This window comes from Schistocerca cancellata, chromosome 8, assembly GCF_023864275.1.
Source record: "Schistocerca cancellata isolate TAMUIC-IGC-003103 chromosome 8, iqSchCanc2.1, whole genome shotgun sequence".
Taxonomy (NCBI): Eukaryota; Metazoa; Arthropoda; class Insecta; order Orthoptera; family Acrididae; genus Schistocerca; species Schistocerca cancellata.
In genome coordinates this window covers 330,819,231-330,834,417 of record NC_064633.1, presented here as the reverse complement: position 1 = coordinate 330,834,417, position 15,187 = coordinate 330,819,231, and the positions used below count along the sequence as shown (strand labels likewise).

The 15,187-nt window shown below is 41.5% G+C and overlaps 1 protein-coding gene across 1 annotated transcript in view; it reads left to right on the top strand.

Moving 5' to 3' along the window:
* Nucleotides 1-15,187, top strand: part of LOC126095015 (acetylcholinesterase-like) — a 123,276-nt gene that overhangs the window by 25,297 nt on the left and 82,792 nt on the right. Inside the window, exon 2 of the mRNA XM_049909674.1 lies at nucleotides 11,909-12,043. Coding sequence (XP_049765631.1) covers nucleotides 11,909-12,043 — 135 coding nt within the window. The remainder of the gene's footprint in view (nucleotides 1-11,908; nucleotides 12,044-15,187) is intronic.

The following is a 15,187-nucleotide window of genomic DNA, read 5'->3' as shown; positions in this document are numbered from 1 at the left end:
AATTAAGTTAAATGATAGTGTTACTAACTCAAATAAGTTCTTATTGGGAGAGTCTTTAAGGAAATCTACATTGAAATCACCAGCAACCACTATTTCTTTGTTTTTGGTTGTTAAATGGGGCAGTACAGCTTCAAGGTGGTTTACAAACAGATTAAAGTTACCTGCAGGTGCTCGATATACACTTAATATTATGAAAGATTTTTTGTGAAAATCTAATTCTGTTGCACATGCTTCCATATGCTGTTCTAGGCAAAATTTATGAATGTCTATGTTCTTAAATTTATGACAGTTCCTGATGAATGTGGCAACTCCTCCTTTCTCCATTTCTGATCTACAAAAGTGAGATGCTAACCTAAACCCTGTAACACTTAAAAGTTCTATACCAGTGGTCACATGATGTTCGGAGAGGCAGATTATGTCAGCTGGGTTTGAAGACTCTAATTCATCTATGCAGTAGTATCGGCTAATTTAATTCGACTTCTTAACCTTGCCTTTGTTTTACTTTTGTTGACGTTCGTCTTGTAACATCTGTTCAAGACACTATTTATTCCGTTCAATTGCTCTTCTCAGGCCTTAGCCGTCCCTGACAGAACTGCAAAGTCATCGTCAAACATCAAAGTTTTTAATTCCTTCTCTTCGAACTTCAGTCTCCGTTCCAAATTTCTCCTTGATTTACTTCACAATTTGCTCAATGTACAGTCGTGCTCAAAAGTATCCGAACGACATGAATTGCATTTCGCCTGATTCGAATGCAACCCACACATCGCAGCTGTCTAGCAGGTCCTCTAATCACCCCTCAGTACAGTCGTTTGACTATTGAAAATGGTTCCAACAAGTCACCACTAGAAAACACTGCTCTGCATCGCAATAATTCAAGACGTTACGTAATACCAAGGTACTACAAATATCAAGGAACATCCCATCACAGATAGGACGGTTCTTCAGCATTGTAAGCTCACATTTGTTACAATAAATGACATACATGAAATGTTGGCACACTCATTATTACGTCAGATAGGTAATTCACGTAGAAAGTTCGTCGTATTCATGATTTCCTCTTCCAAATAACATACCGAACTTATTACTTAACACAAAACGACATTAAAAATTTAAGTTATTCACGAGCAGCTAGTTGAGAATATGTATTAACTTCAAATGACACGACGAACCGTCTCGTTCTGCATATGGGTTCAAACCCAAGTCATGCACACTAAGCAAAGACTACGTAACTGACGGAATCTAACAGTCATTCCTGACTAGGCATACAGAGAGTGATATACCTCGATTTTAGACAGTATCAGTTACCAAATATCAACTTTAAATTACATAACGTAAACATTGTTAACGGACGCGAATTCCAACCCAGCATCTATTGTCCTTGTTAACGAACAACGAGAGATGTTAAATATTGCTTCTTCACAAGTAACTTACTTGAAATACTGTGAGGTAAAGCTTTGTGTTTGACAGGGATTCGAACCCAGAACCTAATTGGATTGCCATCGAAGCACAATCAATTGTGACATATCGGATTTTCTCGGCAGTAGCTAGATGTTTTCTTTCCCACCACTCCAACCTGGCACCTATCGCTGTTATATTCTAGAGAAAACGAACGTTAAAAATGGGTTTGTTACACCAGCAGCGACATGTGAGCATGTTTGAACTAGAAATAATATGACGAAGAGTTCAGTGCTGACTGGGAATCGAGCCCCACACATATCGTTGTTGACTGCACACAAAGAGACGTCAGCTACCGAATTTTTCTCCACCAGCAGCTCGGAATAACATCCTTGAATTTACAATGACTTCGCAAACAGTTCTGTATCTCACTGGGACTCAAAAACGTCAGATACCGTTAGTGTTGACAACGAATGAAAATACATTAAAAATCAAAATTATTACCCACCAGCAGATAGGTGTTCTCATGCTTTAGTGCCAGGCCAGGAATCGAACCCTTTCACGCGCAATATGTGGAGATGTTGAGGAATCTGCAGTTTTGAACAAACAACAAATTGCAGTCGAGCTCTTTGTCACGAAGGGATCAAATTCCGCGTTAAGGGCGGTCTGAGTTGCAATCCCAGATCAGAACCAATTTTATCGGCAAACAGAAGCTCGAATAAAAGATGGAATAAGTGTCCTGTGACCCTACATAACGTTTTTTTCGTCACTAGAAACAAATAACTAGTATAAGAAAGGTTACTGTTGATAGAGTTTCTACGTGTCGCGACTCCTGACTTTATTGTGGTTCAACCTAACGTCTACTTGGTAGAGACGGAATATCACGTTAACATGAATGTCAGACCACAATGCCATTATACCTTCTTCACTTGGCGTAGCCAGAAGAGAACAGAATCTGTCTCTCCTTATCAAAAATTATCAGCAGAAGTTGGAATCGAACCCAGACGATAAGTATATGAATCTAGCATCAATCCAAGGGACCACCAAATTGTCTTCCCTATCACGTATTTTTCTATCATAACAATGTTGCGCCACAGTGGATGAGAATTCTGACACACAGACTCCCTGTAGTGGTTTGCAGCATGTTCAGTACATTCATTTACTTGGTTGACCGAATCGCCATGAACTAGCTGCCTCGGCTACCCAGTGCATACATTCGTCTCTATTTTGTAATCACCGAAATAAAATCACGTAACTGACACCTACACAGAACTGACAACAGTGTAGGATGCAGAAATTTAAACAGGAAATAGTCCTTTCGACTTGAGCTACTCTATTGCGCTATCTGTTTGTTAAAAACGTCGTGCAGTGCCAAAGAAAAGCTGTAACTGTCTGTCTCTCATAAGTCTAGATCCGGCCATATGCATTATCTCACAGCACTGTGCAATGCGCAAGTTCTGGAGGAGTTGTTGTTGAGTTCTGGAGGTGATATAGCTATGTGTCAGCTAGTAGCGTAACGGTACGCGTATTTCACTGTTGATAATACGTCGCGAGTATGGGTACATTCACTGCTGCATTTTTTAAAACGCCATGCTGCTATCTGCTGTAGTTATCGATGTAATGGAACTTTGGACATAATTCCCTTCACTTCTCAACCCAAAATAGTCGCATGTGGAAAAAGGGCTAACTTTTGCGACATTTTGTTCTTTTCAGGTGTAATAGATGGCCAGGCTGCAGATGCATCTCGAAACTTTTGTATTATGTATGGGGAGAGCGCATCGTGCCAATATACAACAGAAAAGTATTTTCTACATTAGCTTTCGTGTGGCAGTGGCACTTTATTCTTCATAAAACCTTGTTTGACAACTTTAACTCAGAACATGCATGTAATCAATAAACTGCATGTGCATTGTCAGACTGTTATAGATAACATCAGAGAATTCGTATATATCGTTGATGATTAATTTCTCTCTCATGGTAACTAACGTTTTAACAACACTGAAAGAAACCGTACGAAATCTGTGCACTGTATTATAAGAAATGAAATAAAACTACCCACGATAACCTTACGACGAAAGTCTGTTTCAATAGAACTGAGTATCTGTACACAAGCGTGCCTCTATCGGCACGAATTAGTAAAATACTAATCACTTAGATTTCGATTGGGTCTGTGTTTGATTGGTATGCCGTGTCATACTAAAGTGTTATGCTAATGTGGCATTTCATAAATAAAGTTATGTGTTCCTAGAAACCCAAAATTTGTTTGTCAGCAGCGGAAAGAGGCGTTACCTGTTGTGCAGCATTGTAAGTTTTTCACTATTGCACTATGAGCCGAAAGCATTTGCATGCGATTTCCTTATCGATGTGCAATCTGACTGCTTGTAGCTCTTTCACAGAAGGGATAAAAACGTTACAGTCAGGGAAACTGGAACCGCAAACCATAACAGACGCTTTGTCTCAAGTTAGCACGTTCCCACAGAGCTAGGGAAGAGGCATGTGTCTAGGTCTCCTCTTACGAGACGAATAGTGGCTACAACTCGTAAACCGCTATTTAAAGGACGAGATTAGATGCGATTTTCACGTGCAACGACTATCCTGGGCAGAAAACCGTAAATTTACAATCTTTTGTTATAGCTCAAGAGTTAATAATAACTCAGATTATTCAATGGAAATGACAGGAAAAATCAAGTGAACTTTGAGGCTTAATTCCGTGCACACCAGGAAGTAACTCGTCGATCAGAGTTGCCAAATATACCTTGCCTTGTTGCCAAATCTCAGTCACATTACCAGCAGGAAGAAGACGAACCGATTGATCCTACAGTGTGCTGGGAAGTGACCATAGCTGACGTCTTAAAGACGCGGCTGCTACGGCCTGGAATACGTTTATTGCAAAGGTAAACAATTGATTTTCTAAAACATTCTCTGCCATACACAACTTGAAACAGGTCACATATACCAAATCTTGTGGAAGGACTGACAACGACGTATAACGGAAGGCAGTAAGATCCCTTGGCTTTTGGTTTGGCAATATTCGACAGCCATTTCTAGGCGTAAGTAAATTAAGAAAGGCAGCGCGTTTTTGTTATCAAGTAACGTCTTTATGAATTACTTTAGTTTTAATGTAATCTGCGAGTAATTTCTGATGTTTGATATTAACATGAAAACGAGTCCGTAGACAGGGAAAGAACCTTTTCGTGGGCAACTACTTCTATAATGACCAAAAGGCATTAAATGATCTTCAAGCACTTGTGTTCCAGCAACGGTGTGACGATATGATAGTAACAATGACGGTAATAATCGAATTATCCGGTAACTTCACACTTCACAGTGGATTTTCTCGAACTAAGAAATTTGCTGAATTAGTGAATATTTCAAAATGGCTTTACATCGAGGCTATGGTGCCTAGAAGAGTCTTTACATCCTGCTGACATGAGAATAGCATAAACTCCACGTCAGAAGATTGTTTCTACTTAACCATTTAATAGACTCGTATTTTTTCCACCGTGACTAATTTTGTAAGCTAAGCACATCATCCGTTACAGCACACTCCTGGGGCTGGGAAATGTGGCCACAATGGTCTGGTGGAACGAACTATCACAGGTGCAATGCGTGGGTTCAGGCATTTACTTTTAAGAGGCACAAACAGATTTACTTTACCTCTGGTAACCTCAAGAGAAAGACGTTCTAATCCAGAATCCGCATTAAACATCACGTTCCTTCATTACCAATTGGGCAGAGCCGGTTTACGTTGGGAAATGACATAGGCGGAAGTCATGGTAAACAGAAATACTGTCTCCAGTAAACTTACTTACATTAGAAAATTTTATTTTATTTGATGAAACGATAGCCATTTAAAGGAACAGGGCTCTTATTTTTCTTGTACTTGATTGAACTAGAGACGTTGAAAAATTTGGTGCTGGACTGTGATTCGAATTCGTATCTCCTCTTTCGAGGATCTGAATCTCTCGGAACAGTATAGTTCAATCATTTCGTTCCTTTTCCCAAGACTGCAATCTTCTCTAGGTCTCCTCCAAAGGTAAGTATGTGGGCCCGAATCCTGATCCAGTACAAAAATATTCATAATTTAATTTCAAGCCCTGTCACGTATATACGAGTCTGCTAGTGAAACTTAACGAGCATTTTTAATGTCTGTTCATGTGTTGCCAACAATCGCAATAGGTGTCGTTATTTCTGGTGAAACACGCACGCATCTTACTGTTGGTGAGTAAGCAAGTGTTACTTAAGCTATGTTCGTGGATGATAAAGAAGGACGGTAGGTGTGCGGTTCGACTGTCGCTCAGGCACAAAAATTTGTATCCTTATTTTAGATTCAAGCATCTAGTAGTTGGTAAGAAAAACCGATACGTAACATTTGATTTTACTTAGTTAACAATCCGATTGCATGCTGGGTTCGTATCTCCATCACAGAACATCACATCATGCGCTTCATCTTTAAATGCATGAAAACTTTGTTCCTTCTGAATGGAGGTATATCATACGTCTTTTGTGGTTAGTTAACAGGGACGAAAGGGTCTTTACAGGAGCCCCGGTTTATTAGAAAACTGTCGTCCTTTTTTTTAAGTTTAGATTTGGTTACTGATATTGGCGGAAATTTCTGTAATTCGTGCCTCTTCATGACTAGTCAGCAATATGATATGATTAGATTAGATTAGATTATTCATTGTTCCATAGATCATGAATACGACATTTCGTAATGATGTAGAACATGTCATTTTAATGAAAGATTTCTTTACATACCATGATACAGTTTCTTTGCAACAATTTTTTACTCTCTCTCTCTCACTCTTTTTTATTTTCATCTCTCTCCCTTACACTCTCTCTCTTTTCTCTCTCTCTCTCTCTCTCTCTCTCTCTCTCTCTCTCTCTCTCTCTCTCTCACACACACACACAAACACACCCACACACAAACACACCCACACACACAGTCTTTTTTTTATTTGTTTGTTGTGCTCGACTATCGTCGAGGCACGAAAACGTTCGTCTATGATTTTCTTAGTTTTGAGTACACTTACGAAAGATATACAAAAACAACTCTGAGATTTACTGATTTATGAAGCTTAGTTTGCAGTCAGTTCTGAGTATTATTAGTAACTTCGCTCCAGGCCCTAAACCCAGTTATAGAAATGTGAATCGGACGGATTACGTATTCCAGGCCGTAGCAGCCGCGTCTTTGAGAAGTCAGCTATGGTCACTTCCCAGCCCACAGTAGGATCACATCGGTTCGTCTTCTTCCTGCTGGTAATGTAACTGAGATTTGGCAACAAGGCAAGGTATATTTGGCAACTCTGTGATCGACGAGTTACTTCCTGGTGTGCACGGAATTAAGCCTCAAAGTTCACTTGATTTTTCGTGCCGATAGAGGCACGCTTGTGTACAGATACTCAGTTCTATTGAAACAGACTTTCGTCGTAAGGTTATCGTGGGTAGTTTTATTTCATTTCTTATAATACAGTGCACAGATTTCGTACGGTTTCTTTCAGTGTTGTTAAAACGTTAGTTACCATGAGAGAGAAATTAATCATCAACGATATATACGAATTCTCTGATGTTATCTATAACAGTCTGACAATGCACATGCAGTTTATTGATTACATGCATGTTCTGAGTTAAAGTTGTCAAACAAGGTTTTATGAAGAATAAAGTGCCACTGCCACACGAAAGCTAATGTAGAAAATACTTTTCTGTTGTATATTGGCACGATGCGCTCTCCCCATACATAATACAAAAGTTTCGAGATGCATCTGCAGCCTGGCCATCTATTACACCTGAAAAGAACAAAATGTCGCAAAAGTTAGCCCTTTTTCCACATGCGACTATTTTGGGTTGAGAAGTGAAGGGAATTATGTCCAAAGTTCCATTACATCGATAACTACAGCAGATAGCAGCATGGCGTTTTAAAAAATGCAGCAGTGAATGTACCCATACTCGCGACGTATTATCAACAGTGAAATACGCGTACCGTTACGCTACTAGCTGACACATAGCTATATCACCTCCAGAACTCAACAACAACTCCTCCAGAACTTGCGCATTGCACAGTGCTGTGAGATAATGCATATGGCCGGATCTAGACTTATGAGAGACAGACAGTTACAGCTTTTCTTTGGCACTGCACGACGTTTTTAACAAACAGATAGCGCAATAGAGTAGCTCAAGTCGAAAGGACTATTTCCTGTTTAAATTTCTGCATCCTACACTGTTGTCAGTTCTGTGTAGGTGTCAGTTACGTGATTTTATTTCGGTGATTACAAAATAGAGACGAATGTATGCACTGGGTAGCCGAGGCAGCTAGTTCATGGCGATTCGGTCAACCAAGTAAATGAATGTACTGAACATGCTGCAAACCACTACAGGGAGTCTGTGTGTCAGAATTCTCATCCACTGTGGCGCAACATTGTTATGATAGAAAAATACGTGATAGGGAAGACAATTTGGTGGTCCCTTGGATTGATGCTAGATTCATATACTTATCGTCTGGGTTCGATTCCAACTTCTGCTGATAATTTTTGATAAGGAGAGACAGATTCTGTTCTCTTCTGGCTACGCCAAGTGAAGAAGGTATAATGGCATTGTGGTCTGACATTCATGTTAACGTGATATTCCGTCTCTACCAAGTAGACGTTAGGTTGAACCACAATAAAGTCAGGAGTCGCGACACGTAGAAACTCTATCAACAGTAACCTTTCTTATACTAGTTATTTATTTCTAGTGACGAAAAAAACGTTATGTAGGGTCACAGGACACTTATTCCATCTTTTATTCGAGCTTCTGTTTGCCGATAAAATTGGTTCTGATCTGGGATTGCAACTCAGACCGCCCTTAACGCGGAATTTGATCCCTTCGTGACAAAGAGCTCGACTGCAATTTGTTGTTTGTTCAAAACTGCAGATTCCTCAACATCTCCACATATTGCGCGTGAAAGGGTTCGATTCCTGGCCTGGCACTAAAGCATGAGAACACCTATCTGCTGGTGGGTAATAATTTTGATTTTTAATGTATTTTCATTCGTTGTCAACACTAACGGTATCTGACGTTTTTGAGTCCCAGTGAGATACAGAACTGTTTGCGAAGTCATTGTAAATTCAAGGATGTTATTCCGAGCTGCTGGTGGAGAAAAATTCGGTAGCTGACGTCTCTTTGTGTGCAGTCAACAACGATATGTGTGGGGCTCGATTCCCAGTCAGCACTGAACTCTTCGTCATATTATTTCTAGTTCAAACATGCTCACATGTCGCTGCTGGTGTAACAAACCCATTTTTAACGTTCGTTTTCTCTAGAATATAACAGCGATAGGTGCCAGGTTGGAGTGGTGGGAAAGAAAACATCTAGCTACTGCCGAGAAAATCCGATATGTCACAATTGATTGTGCTTCGATGACAATCCAATTAGGTTCTGGGTTCGAATCCCTGTCAAACACAAAGCTTTACCTCACAGTATTTCAAGTAAGTTACTTGTGAAGAAGCAATATTTAACATCTCTCGTTGTTCGTTAACAAGGACAATAGATGCTGGGTTGGAATTCGCGTCCGTTAACAATGTTTACGTTATGTAATTTAAAGTTGATATTTGGTAACTGATACTGTCTAAAATCGAGGTATATCACTCTCTGTATGCCTAGTCAGGAATGACTGTTAGATTCCGTCAGTTACGTAGTCTTTGCTTAGTGTGCATGACTTGGGTTTGAACCCATATGCAGAACGAGACGGTTCGTCGTGTCATTTGAAGTTAATACATATTCTCAACTAGCTGCTCGTGAATAACTTAAATTTTTAATGTCGTTTTGTGTTAAGTAATAAGTTCGGTATGTTATTTGGAAGAGGAAATCATGAATACGACGAACTTTCTACGTGAGTTACCTTTCTGACGTGATAATAAGTGTGCCAACATTTCATGTATGTCATTTATTGTAACAAATGTGAGCTTACAATGCTGAAGAACCGTCCTATCTGTGATGGGATGTTCCTTGATATTTGTAGTACCTTGGTATTACGTAACATCTTGAATTATTGCGATGCAGAGCAGTGTTTTCTAGTGGTGACTTGTTGGAACCATTTTCAATAGTCAAATGACTCTACCGAGGAGCGATTAGAGGACCTGCTAGACAGCTGCGCTATGTGGGTTGCATTCGAATCAGGCGAAATGTAATTCAGGTCGTTCGAGTACTTTTGAGCGCGACTGTACATGTTGATTAACATCAAGATTAGGCTACAAATCCTATTCACCCGCTGAGTTACTGCTCTGCTTTCAACTACATCGGCTCTTATTACTGTAGCCTGGCTTCTATACAATTTGGAAACAGCCGTTCCCTCCATTTTTTGAAGGTATTCTTTTATCGTACTATATTGCGCAACACAGTTAAATGTTCACTTTTTCAAAACCCTGTACTTGTCTCCCGTTGCTGCGCATAAATTTGAAATTTGGCTCAAAGATACCTACCACTTTCCTCTGTAATAGTACAAAAGCATGGCGTACTGAGAAGTCATGCTCGGGCTAGGTGACACTCAGACAGCAATGTCGAAATACGTGGAAAAAAAGGCCAGTGCACAGAAGTTCGTGTCAAGTGTACGTTATGGGTTAATGATGTCACAGTGGAACCAATTTTCACCACCATTATGCTCAGCACCATCTCGGATGTTTCACACAATGGGAAGGTCGTCAACACTTCCCCCCTGAATGTGATCACACACATTTAGAGTGCGATGCGACCGCAGTTTTTGGTCTGCTGTACAGAATGTTACTATTAGGGGTCGTTAAAAGCCATTCGACGAAATTTCAAGATGATGCGAAGCAGCAAAAGATGTTTATGATTCTTCGGGCCTGCTGTTCCGTACCCTCCTGCGGATTGCTAACGGAAGAGTGCGACTTATGCGTGAATAAGCCTCGGATATACGCAACCCCTTGATACCCTTGCTGTTCAACATGCATACTAGCAGGCGCAAGGGCATCAGCGTAACCTGCCTGCAGGACCTAGGCCTTTCATCATTGGTTGTCTCTGTAGAGGTAGGTACAATCTTAAAGTGCTCAAAAATCGTAGACGGGTGTTGCCGATCAGGATCCTCTTCGATTGACCTTTCGGCTTTTTATTCATGCATGTGTCACTGTCGCACTCTCCTGTATGATGTCACAAGAGGGCACGAAACAGAAGGGCTGGAAACGCAAAGTACCCTTTGCTGCTTCGGAACCCGTTCGAATTTCATCGAATGGATCTGGACGGTCCCTAGTGATTGCACCTTGTACACCAGAGCAAAAATTGCGGTCGCACTGCACTCCTGAGAGATGTGATCACATTCAGTGTGGTTGCTGGCCCATGATGCCCTTAGACAAGTATTGAGTTGTCCGGGGCGGCGGGGGGGGGGGGGGGGGAGGAATTGGGGGGGGGGGAGGAATTGGGGGGGGGGAGGAATTGGGGGGGGGGCGGATGTCAACAGTGTCAAAGGTTGTTGCTTATCACATTGCGAACTAAAATTAAAATTTAAAACAGTCTTGATCGCAATCTTGTTAAATTATCTTTTTATTGGAGTGAGTGACCGGTTTCAACTCTATGAAAGAGTCATCTTCAGAATCCAGAGCGGTGGATGGACATTGCTAGATGAGTTCCGTCGACCCTCTACCCTCCTGTAACTGCTCAGACTGCGATCAAGACTGTTTTAAATTTTAATTTTAACTACTTTTAAGATCGATGACTATGTTTTCAAAAATTTCAAAAATCTTACATTGCGAACTGTTGTTTTCGATTTTAAAATGTATGGGAACCAACGCCACAAGTCATGAGATGGTTTCATTGATGCCCTTCATACCTTCCCTCTGAGGCCTTTTCGAGTCGATTTTGATCGGTGGCTTGTTTGAGATGTTTTCCTCGCCACCTATAAGAAAACAGCGTGGTTTCAGTTCTGGATGTCGTGGTTCATACTCATAGCGGCGTCGAAAGAAGGGGTAAAATGTGAGAAAGAGAGGATACGACGACCTTTTCATGCGTACAAGTCCGTAGCGGCATTTGGGAGAGTTGTGGTGAAATTTGGTGCCAGTGCGGCATCATTAACCCACCTTACTGCTCTGGTCTTTCTTTATGCATGTGCCTGTGCTGGTAGCTCGCTATTTGAAGCGTCAACGAGGCCAAGGGTGAATATCGTAAAGCCAAGCCTTTTCACCATAAGAAGGAAGGTTGTAGGCACCTTTGAGCCATATTTCAAACTTATACGTCGGAACAGGAGACAATTATGTGGTTTTGAAAAAGTGATGCTTTAATTGTTTTTCACGGAGTAGTCTGTATTCTTTTTCGTCACAATAAATATTTTTTTCACGCTAGAGTGTCAGGTATTGCATTACCTGATAAGTACACGCGGATTTTTATTTAAAACACTGCATGCTTCCACCGTCATTTATTGGTCACTATCAAGCAAGCTATTAAAGGACTTCTCTCAGGTATTTAACCAGTGTGATAGCGGATTACAATTGTGGTAGTCATGTAAAACGCAACGCTTATTCATTTTCAGGCGCAGTACGTGTACGCTACGGTGGAGCAGGGTGAACTGGAAGGCGAACTCCAGCAGACCATTCTGGGGACCACCTACCGCCGATTCATCGCCGTTCCGTTCGCTGAGCCGCCCATCGGGGAGCTGCGGTTCGCGGTGAGTGGCAATATCTGCACTACAACGGCGCGTCAGCTGTAATTAACAGATGCTCTGGGTCTTGTTTCTGGCTTTCCCGGAAGAATATTCGGCAGAATGGCATATCATTTTCCTGCACTTCGTATGGGACATTGGCATTACATCATGTACCCGACAGAACAAGACGGGGAATTATTAGGTAACTGTGACTTTGAGGAATCGGAACGCCAGACCATACTGTCCGGGAATGTATTCATTCGCATCACCGAATGTGGAACAGCTGAAATAGGGAATGGAACAGTATACACTGAGATGACAAAAGTCATGAGACTGCGGTATGCACGTACACAAACTATAAAAGGTCAGCTGTCATTTGTACTCAGGTGATTCGTGCAAAAAGGTTTCTGTCGTGATTACGGCCGCCTGATGGGAATTAGCAAACGTTGAACGCGGAATGGTAGCTCTAGCTAAATGCATGGGACATTTCATCTCGGAAATCGTTAGGTAATTCAATTTTCCGAGACGCACAGTGTCAGAAGTGTGCCGAGAATACCAAATTTCAGGTATTAGCTCTCACCATGGACAACGTAGAGGCCGACGGCCTCCACTCACAGACCGAGAGAGAAAAGCGGTATTTGAGTAGAGTTGTCACTGCTGACAGACAAGCAACACTGTTGAAATGTCGCAGCAATCAATGTGGGACGTGCGAAGAACGTATTCGTTAGCACGGTGAGGCAAAATTTGACGTTAATGGGCTAAGGCAGCCGTCGACCTGTCTGAGGGCCTTTGCTAACAGACGACATCGCCCCTTCCTGGGCTCGTGACAATACGGATTGGACTCTAGACGAGAAGAAAACCATGGCTTGTCAGATGAGTTCCAATTTCCGTCGGTAAGAGCTGCTGGCCCCACGAAGCCCTGAACCCAAGTATCAACAAGGCACGGTGCAAGCTGGGGGTGGTTCCATGATGGTGTGGGATATGTTTACGTAGAATGAGCTTGGTGCTCTTGTCCAACTGAACCGATCATTGACTCGAAGTGGTTAGGCTATATTCGGCTACTTGGAGGTTATTTGCTACCATTCATGGACTTAATGTTCCCAAGCAACGATGGAATTTTTATGGATGACAATGCGGCATGTCACAGGGCCACAATTGTTCGCAACTAGTATGAAGAACATGTGGAAACTTTGAGCGATTGGTTTGCTCATCCAGATAGCCCACTGTGAATCCCATTGAAGTTTTAAGGGATATAATCGAGAGGTCAGTTCGTGCGCAACATCCTGCACCGGCAACACTTCCATAATGATGGACACCTACAGAGGCAGCATGACTCGATATTCCTGCAGGGGATTTCTGGGGACTTGTTGAGTCCACGGTATGTCGAATTGCTGCACTAAGCCGGGGAAAAGAAGGTCCGACCCGACACCAGTAGGTATGCAGTGACTTTCTTCACCTCACTGTAGCACATTGCATGAGTTTTATCGCTGTGGCGCAAGCTAAACAAAATAGCTAAATAATTGTCCGCGTGGGATTCGGAAATAAACCTTCAGAAAAAGAGAACTACGGACTCAGAAAAAGAAATTAATTATAGCAAAAGTAGGCATAAAATGTTAGGTAATACAAAATGACAGGGAGAGTAAGTGAAGTATATTCCCATTACTAGCGATACATTCAACCAACAATTTTTGTTCATCGGAAGATATATTTTAGGAAATTGCAATAAGCAGGTTTTTATCATACTTAATAGCTATAACTGACAAAGATGAAACTATACAATAACGGTCCAATATACCTGAGCCCTCAAACAAGTAGTCCGCGGGAACATTCTACATATGTGGTTACGAGTTCCACTAATTTCAGTATGAAGTTAATACAAATGTGTTTGTAATGTAAACTTTCCGATTAAGTCCCCATGTAATTAGGCTATAATTTTATCTTGGTTTCCTCTACTGCTTGCTCACTACACAAACTGAGTAGCATTGAGGATAGTCAAGAGCTGTGTCTCTCCCTCGTCAACCACCGTCTCCCTTCCATGTCCTACGTACGACTCTTGTAAATGCTGTCTGGTTTCTGTACAAGTTCTATGAGGGCAAGTCAGTAAGTGAGGACAGGTTATGTTTCTGCTCCCCGGGTTGACAGCAAAGTCTCAGTAATTACTTATCTTCTCTTACTGTCGTTCTCGTGCATCAGGTGTATCGGTACAGCGAGTATCTTCATTTATAAAGATTTCAGGGTATTTCGTTATGTGCGACAGTTGTTCGTGTTCTGTAATCTGAAAGGATTAAAGCTGTGGACATTATACACAGAATGAATACGAAGGCTAATGAGAGCTGTGCTAGCGGACTAAAAACTTACCAGTGGACAAATCACTTTAAAATTAGAGGTATATCCGCTGCGAAGAGAGTCCTGCTGTACCTCCACTTAGAAAACGGACGGTAACTTCGAGACAGCTGAGCAAATGGTTGTCGTGCCAGAACTGCTGACATAGCGCATGAGCTGATAGTTTGCCATACTTCATCACATGCAGTTTTCCGTGAATTTCGTAAGAATCGTAAAGTTTGTACTCGCTGGGTACCACATCAACTGACATACAAGCACAAACAGAAACCAATGGAAATGTTGAAATCATATTTAAAGGGATTTGAAAAGGAAGGATGACATTCTCAGTCGCGTAATAGGCGTCGTTAGTCATGGGTATGTTAAGCAGATTATAGATTAAGCGACAGAGTATGTAACGAAAACCTCCATCTCCGCTTTCAGAAGGAAATTTCAAAAGTCAAGCTTCTCTACGAAAGTTGATGATGACCGTGGTTCGGGATATTAAAGATCCGCGGCTGGTTCATTACTTACTTAAAGGTTAAACGGTGGTTAGTGACAGGTACTGAGAGCTAGTATTAGATCTGAAACCCAAAATCAAAACGGAGAGGTGTGGGAAACTTTCAAGAGGTGTGATTTTGCTTCAGAATAAGATCCGCCATCATTCAGTTGAAAGAACAATCGATTCTGTTCAAAATCTTCGACCTGGAATACAGACCTGACCTAGCTTCAAGTGATTTTTACAATGTGGGGCAGATGAATGTGCACCTGTAGGAGGAGTCCAAGTGTTCTTCAGAAGACGGTGTTGGAAACTTGACTAGAGATGGACCAAGTGAAAAGAGGTTGGCG